The sequence below is a fragment of the Helianthus annuus genome, chromosome 12, assembly GCF_002127325.2.
Source record: "Helianthus annuus cultivar XRQ/B chromosome 12, HanXRQr2.0-SUNRISE, whole genome shotgun sequence".
In the NCBI taxonomy this organism is placed as follows: Eukaryota; Viridiplantae; Streptophyta; class Magnoliopsida; order Asterales; family Asteraceae; genus Helianthus; species Helianthus annuus.
The window spans coordinates 125,101,204-125,109,226 of NC_035444.2; the positions used below are offsets into that span (position 1 = coordinate 125,101,204).

An 8,023-nucleotide genomic window follows, 5' to 3' on the forward strand; every position below is an offset into this window, starting at 1 on the left:
CAAAAATCATGAATGGAAGACTGGACAATCCAGTGGTTATGAGGAAAGATCACGCTACAAAGAAGACGCGCGTGAAACAATTGACAGAATTGGTTATCGAAAGACAGTCAGGAACGAGAATCGAGAAAAGCACTGGACTCCGCTCATCAAGACACCAAAAGAGATGCTTATGACGGAGAACCACGATTTCAAGGCTCCAAGGCCTATGACGAACAAAAAGGGGCTGGACCCCAACCAGTACAGTGACTGTCACAAGGATACAGGTCATTTGACAGATGACTGTATCAGCTTAAGGCAAGAAATTGAAAAAGCACTGAAAAGCGGGAAGCTAAGCCATCTGGTAAAGAACGTGCGCAAAGAGACAAGTCAGATTCAGTGCAACGATGATGGAAACCAGAAAAAGGATAGACGTTTGGAAACGCACATGGTCAACGGACCAAGATATAGCGCAAGAGATAAAGGCAAGCGACCATTCAAACCTGCATGGCAAGAACAACAGGTTATCTTCCCGGTAGTACGTGGGGACGCACCCCGTCGTCATTACCGGTATTATCGGTCATTACGAAATTGAATACATATTCATTGATCCGGGAAGTAAAGCTGATATCATCTATGAGCAATGCTTTAATCAGTTTGACGATGAAGATAAAGCGAGACTCGAGCCGGTCGAGTATCCTCTGTGAGGATTCTGCAACAAAATGGTCTTCCCACTAGGCCAAATCAGCTTCCCCGTCACGTTATCTGACGGGAAGCACTCAATAACCACAACTGTTAACTTCATGGTGATGCCTGTCAAATCAAGGCATGATGTTCTGATCGGGAGAGAAACACAAGGTGAACTAAACATGGTAACCTCCACACCCCACTCAGCAATCGGGTTCCCAACCGAGACAGGGGTGGCAATTATATATGCAAAGAAAGAAGTAATGTCGGCAGAGGATGTGCGCCCAACCAAAGCGGCGAAAGTTTCAACGACCGAACCAGAAAAGTGGGTTTTAAACCGCAAATACCCAAAGCAAACGGTGACGATAGAGCACACAATCTCACCAAACATCAGAACGCACCTCAAACAACTTTTGTTCAGGAACATGGACATTTTCGCCTGGACTTTGGCAGACATGACCGGTGTCCCGCGCGATGTTACTAAACATTGTCTGAACACTTATCCCTCCGTTGAACCAAAAGTGCAAAGAAGGCGCAGCTTAGGGGCGGATAAGACTAAAGCGATGAATGAGCAAGTGTGTGAGTTGTTAAAAGCGGGAATCTTGAGAGAGGTGTGCTATCAGAGCTGGGTCGCGAACCCTGTCATGGTCGAGAAGTCAAATGGAGGATGGCGAATGTGTGTCGATTACACCGATCTCAACAAGGCATGCCCCAAAGACTGTTATTCATTGCCGGAGATCGATAAAAAGATAGACTCTCTCGCATCATACAGGTGGAAATGTTTTCTGGACCGTTACAAGGGATATCACCAAGTCTAGAGGAAGCTGGAGGATGAAGACTAGACAGCTTTTCGAACTGACCTCGGAATCTTCTTTTACACAAAGATGTCGTTTGGCCTCAAAAATGTTGCGCAACATACCAGCGTCTGATGGATAAAATTTTTGCTGAAAATATTGGGAAACATATTGAGGTTTACATTGATGATCTCGTGATCAAAAGTCCTGAGGAAGACCAGATGTTAAAGGATATAGAGAAGACTTTCCACTCTTTGTGAATCGTGAATATGAAGTTAAATCCAGCCAAATGTTCCTTTGGTATGGAAGAGGGAAAATTCTTGGGCTTCATGGTCACAAATGGCGGCTTTAAAGTTAATTCCGAGAAAGTTCAAGCCATAGAGCGGATGTCGTCACCCCGAACAATCAAAGAAATGCAACGATTGGCCGGCCGCCTAGCCGCGCTTAATCGATTTCTATCAAACCACGCTACAAAGTCATATCCTTTTATTAGCACTTTGCGCAACTGCGTGAAGAAGCAGGAATTCAAGTGGACGCCGGAAGCAGAAGTTACCTTCCAGCAAATGAAAGAGTGTTTGATTAAGCTCACTACCCTAACCGCGCCGTTTGAAAAAGAACCACTCATTCTGTACTTGTCTTCTTCGGACAAGGCAGTTGGGTCGGTATTGTTAGTTGAGAGAGATGGAGTTCAGACTCCAATTTAATATGTCAGTAGGGTGCTTACAGGTCCAGAAATGAGATACTCAACAATGGAGAAGTTAGTGCTTGCGCTGCTACACGCCTCCAGGAGGCTGCGCAGATATTTTACAGGGCACGTAATCATGGTACTCACTAACTTCCACATTGGCAGAATTTTACAAAAGCCAGAAACATTAGGTCGCCTAGCAAAATGGGCAATTGAGCTGGGGGGGCACAATATTCTCTACAGGTCGCGCCCAGCCATCAAGGGTCAAGTTCTAGCGGACTTCATCACAGAAGTCCCAGAGGATAAAATCAAAGATTGTGAAGTTGTGGATACTCCTGTTATAGATACATAAGAAGGATTGTGGTTGCTATACACTGATGGGGCCTCAAACGAAGATGGTGTAGGAGCCGACTTGCGCCTTGTTAGCCCTGAGAAACATGAATTTACATACGCCATCAAGTTGGATTTGAAGAATACCAACAATGAGGCGGAATATGAAGCATTCTTTGCAGGCCTGCGCCTTGCCATCACAATGAGGCGGAATATGAAGCATTCTTTGCAGGCCTGCGCCTTGCCATCAAGATGGGAGCCCAAAACTTACAAGCACATGTTGACTCATTGCTAATATCAAGTCAAATCAACAGGTTGTATGATGCGAAAGGTGAAGTTATGGCTTTGTATTTGGACCAGGCGAAAGAATTGCTTCAACAATTCAAGTCGTACAAGGTAGTTCACATCAATCGCTCAGAGAACAAACCAGCAGACGCATTTAGCAAGCTCGCTTCAACATCTTTTCAACATCTTGGCAAGGATGTAAGAATTGAAGTACTCAAAAACCCATCGGTCTTGCTGCGTCAAGTGAATGTGATCGAGATAGGGCAACCATCTTGGATGACCCCTATCATCCAGTACTTGCAAGAAGGAATACTCCCTAAAAACAAAGCAGAGGCAAGGAAGATACAGAACAAGGCCTTGTGTTATGAGATGAATGGCGGTATCTTATATCGAAGATCCTTCTTGGGGCCACTTCTGCACTGTGTGGACCCTCAAGACGCAAGTTACTTGATCAGGGAGATTCATGAAGGAATCTGCGACATCCATACGGGCCCGCGCATGGTTGTCGTGAAGATAATGAACGCTGGATATTACTGGCCAGGGATGCACGTTGACACCCTAAAGGAATTGCGCAAATGTGACTCCTGTCAAAGGCACGCCCCGAAAACCCTACGCCTAAAAAATGATCTCATCCCTATGTCCACTGCCTGGCCCTTCCAGCAGTGGGGGATTGATATGGTGGGACCCTTCCCTGAAGCTCCTGGAGCTGTGAAGTTCATAATTGTTGCCGTGGATTATTTCACAAAGTGGGTGGAGGCCAAAGCACTCGCCTCAACTACTACAATGATGGTGCGTAAGTTCATTTGGGAGCACATCATTTGCAGGTTTGGTCTCCCACTCAAGATCGTAACAGACAACGGCACCAATTTTGCTTCTAAAGATCTCCAAAAATGGATGAAAGAAATGAATATTGAGCACACTTTCTCTTCCGTTGCGCACCCTCAAGGCAACAGCCAAGTAGAAAGTGTCAACAAGAGTATCGTCGAAGGGACAAAAGCCCGTCTGGGCACGAAGAGAAGAGGCTGGGTAGATGAGCTCCTGAGCATCCTGTGGGTTCATCGAACCATGCCGAAGACAAGCACTAGCGAAACCCCCTTTAGCCTGGTCTACGGCTCAGAGGCAGTTGTCCCAGCTGAAATTGGCCTGCCCTCGTCGCGCTTGACAGCAGTCAACCAAATAGATAACGAGGCAGAGCGTCGTCTTGACTTGGACCTGCTCGAAGAGAGGCGCGAGACAGCGCGAATCAAAGAAGCCAAGTACTAGACACAGTTGGAGAGGTATTACAATGCAAGAGTGCGCATTTGTACCTTCACTCCAGTAGAGTATGTCTTTAGAGACAATGAAGCCTCCAATGCTGAACGGCCCGGGAAGCTAGCACCCAAGTGGGAAGGCCCATACTTGGTACATGAGGTGCTAGGAAAGGGGGCATACAAGCTGCGCAAATTGGATGGGTACATCATCATGCGCACATGGAAAGCGCAACAATTGTGCAAATGCTATATGTGACTACTCTTGGCCTTGCGCCTTTATCTACTTATGTTGGCCATGCTCCTTTTGTAATTTCCTATGTCGGCTATACGCCCTTTGTTTTATCTCCATGATGTAAGTTGGCCTAAGCGCTTGTTTCCTACTTAATGAAAGCATATGCCTTATGTTTTCTTTTATCATGACTTCTATGTTTCAAATGCATGTAAAACTTTTGATTAGCACGAAAACACTTCAGTAAATTACGAGCTCTTGAGTTATGCCTCCAAGGTCCTCCGCGAGCATAGCGCGAGATCGGGTTGTTACACTCACACAAGAGCCACACTTACATTTATTCGCGCTAACTTAACCAAAGTTTCTAACAACAATGCAATAATTGTAACTTGACAGATGGAAGGCAAACATAGACGTTATATTCAAAAATTGCAATAGCGCAATGATTACAAGATAAAATAACAAAACATCATCAGTTCAATTCAAAATAAGCGCGACCGCACGATGGGTTACATTTAACGTCTAAAAAGAAAATTGCAAGGCACAAAGCTTGTCAACGCTACCTACTCATAACCGTCACCACCATCATCATCGTCATGCCTATCACCATCACCATCACCATCATTTCTAGCTGGTTCTTCATCAAACAACTCCACGGTCTCTGGAGGGTCGAGAATCTGCTTTAACCGTTGGCACCAGTCGTCATCCTCCAGTGCCTTTGCGACCAAATCCATCACAGGCAGTGATAGATGGTCATAATCCTTTTCAGCGCGGGCTAATGCCGCATCAGCCTGATCAGTCACTAAGCAATGACTAACATCGAACTCTTGTCCTATTGCCTCTTCAACATGCTGCGCACACTCTAGATAACCTCCACGGTGACCAACCGCGCGTGAGGCATCTATGAGAGCAGCAACAGCTCCATCCAGTTCTCCAACATTCAGGATAGAGTTGGCCATCTACAGCAAAGGCAATGGATAAGAAATAGGTTTTTACAAATAAAGCCCAAGTTAAGAAGAGAACCATACCAGAACTACTCCTCTGCCGCGCATCCACTCAGCCTTGGAAACCAGCGTGTCAATGATGCCTTGAGCCTCAGAGTAATTGTTTTGCGCTACATTGAGGGCAGATGTGCTCATGTCTCACGCCTCTTCAGCCTTTTGCCTAGCCTCCTCAGAAGTAGCAGCTTTCCCTCTCTCAGCTTCAAGGTCAATTTCCAAGGACTCACTTTTGTCGGTTTGCTCTTGCAAATGACGTTTCAGCTCTGCAATCTCAATGTCCTTAGCCGCCAGGTCTTTGTCCTTACTGGAAACCTGCGCTTTCAGCTCAGCCTGCAGAGGGAAAGACAGACTTAGATAATTTCACAAGCAAAAAAGCATAAAGGGAAGAAGGGTTAACACTGATCAGACCTCAACGCGTTCCTTATTAGTTCGCTCATCTTCAATCTTCCCTTTCAATTCAGTAACTTGAGCTTCAAGATCTGTGATTTTTGAGCGCGCGGCATACATACGTTGATTGTCTTTTTCACATATCTTCTTCCACTCTGCGCGCTCCTTCGCTAAAAGGTCTTCAGTAGCTCGAAGCTTACCCCTAAGGGCTTCACGACCCCACTCCTCTGATTTCTTATCAGAATCAAACTTGGCTTTCTCTTTAGCAAAGGCAGCTTTAGCCTTCTCATACTCCTTAACCTGCTTCAACAGGCGCTCACAATATTTTTCCCACTCAGCCCGCTCTTTAACCATCGTGCGCCACTCACGCACGATCTGGTGGTTGGTGGCGCAGGTGTTGGCTTCTCCAACTACATACGCATGATACAAACTTTCATGAGTTCGCGCCCTTTGCCGGTTGACTTCCCCTGGAGGGAAGGAATTTAAGAACCAGTCGCGGCAAGGAGCGAACTCCAAGAAGGTGTCCTTCTGCTTCAAACCCCATGGAGCTCGGTGGGGAGCATCGCCGCGAGCCTCAGTATAAGTTTTATAGTAAATAACTCCCACAGTATCATTGGGGCCAATGGGTGACTGCGGCACAGACCCTCCAGCGCCACCAGAGCTCGCACTACCTGCCTTAGCAGATTTTTCCTTAGGAATAGCAGAACCTGATCCCCCAGTAGTAGAAGTTACTTGAACAGTCTGAACTGGGGCATCAGCCTGCGTAGGCTTGGTCAGCTTCTCAACCTCAGGTTCCTTTCTTTTCTCATGAAGGGGCTGGTCAAGCCCCGTGATATGGACGACCGCCGGACCCTGCGCTTTCTCATGAGCAGTAGTAGCAGCGGCCCCGGTCTCCTTAGGATCATCGACAGGCTTTTCAGAAGCCTTCTTTTTCTCCCTCTCCTTCTCCTTCTCAGCAACCTTGTCAACAGGCTTCTCAGCAGCCTTCTTTTTCTACTTCTCAGCCTCTAACCCAGCAGTCTTGAAAGGCTTGATTGTAACCTTGGTCTTTTTCGGCGCTGGCTCTTGGGGGTCTTTAATCATAACACACTTCTTTTCAGGGGTCTTCTTCTTGGCTTCTGCAGAAACCAAGTGTTAAAAAACAGGGGGCAACAAAGAAAACAAAGTAGTCAAGAAACTAACCAGGAGAAAATTTATAAAGAGAGCGAAGATTGCTCTGTTTCCCGATTACGAGACCTTCACCAGCCTTCTGCGCCACAGACGCGCCAGCTGTAGTCTCTTCTCGACTTCTCTTTCTGCTTATCAACTTCTCAGCATGCTCTTCTTCCTCTTCTTCCTCCTCCTCTTCATCAAGCGCGATGGAAGACGGAGTGGCTCCAGCATCTGGATTCCGAGAAACCGCGCTCCCCGAGCTTTTTGAACCAGCAGCGCTCTTCTCACCTATACGCGATAAACCTTCAAGTGAGTCACTGATAATAACGTAATCCTCCAAGTTACTCTGACGAAGCGTAGAGTACCTTTATCAGCAGCACTGGCAGTCGCGCGGCTACTCCCGCCCTTCTTGCTGGTTACTTCAGCATCTAAGGTAATAACCTTCTTCCGTTTGTTGGGTTTCTTCTTCTTCTCTTCAGGGTCAATTCCCAGGTTGCGCAACACACCTGCAAAGACGTTAGACCACGAACTTAGCTCCCCGTTTGAAGACCCAACAGACTCCTCGCTGGAAAGATAGAGAATCTCTTTCCCAGCAGAAGTTATAGCTCGCAAGGGCCTGGGGTTAGGTATATGCGCACCTTCAGTAGCGGAAGGCGGATCAGCAAAAGCTCCAGCAATGGGATACATAAAGTGACGTCTAATCTCTTCATACCAATATTGCTCACCCGCTTCCAGTGGGCGCACGCCCATGGACCCACCAAAAGTGGGGAAAGCAGCTTGATAAAGGCGTGCCTCTACATTCAAAATTCAACAGTTGAGTGTAATGAAATTAAACTGAAATAATTAAGGAAACAACTAACCTCTACCCTGGAACTTAAAAACCGAAACTTCTTTACTATCAGTCGGCCATTGATCACTCATCCGCGCCGCAACAATGACGTTTTCATTGAAAACCCGATTAGGTGTGGCAGTAAGCTTCACAAACCAATCCTCTTTCTTATGTATCGGCAACTCCTCCTTATCAATCATGTCTGGCGCACGGAAGGTCATGGAAATTGGGATAACTTACTCTCGAATGAAGAAAAATTTTTGTTTCCAGTCGTGGAAGCTCTTGGGTGGGTTCAGGAGTATTTTCTTGGCAGACCCTCGGTTGCCAAAAGAGTAGATGCCCATGTTCCTGATCAGCTGATAAAACGCCCTAAACCTTTCCACCGTCGGCTCGACATCATAGGATCGGCATAAAAATT

At 46.5% G+C, this 8,023-nt stretch overlaps 1 protein-coding gene across 1 annotated transcript; it reads right to left on the reverse strand.

Moving 5' to 3' along the window:
- Positions 1-5,378: 5,378 nt before the first annotated feature.
- Positions 5,379-7,805, reverse strand: LOC110893564. The gene is made up of 6 exons (XM_022140666.1): positions 7,637-7,805; positions 7,142-7,570; positions 6,807-7,064; positions 6,666-6,742; positions 5,646-6,617; positions 5,379-5,567 (listed from the first exon to the last, which is right to left on the reverse strand). Exons 1-6 carry the CDS (start codon positions 7,803-7,805, stop codon positions 5,379-5,381), a joined length of 2,094 nt encoding a protein of 697 aa, XP_021996358.1.
- Between the last annotated feature and the right edge of the window lie 218 nt (positions 7,806-8,023).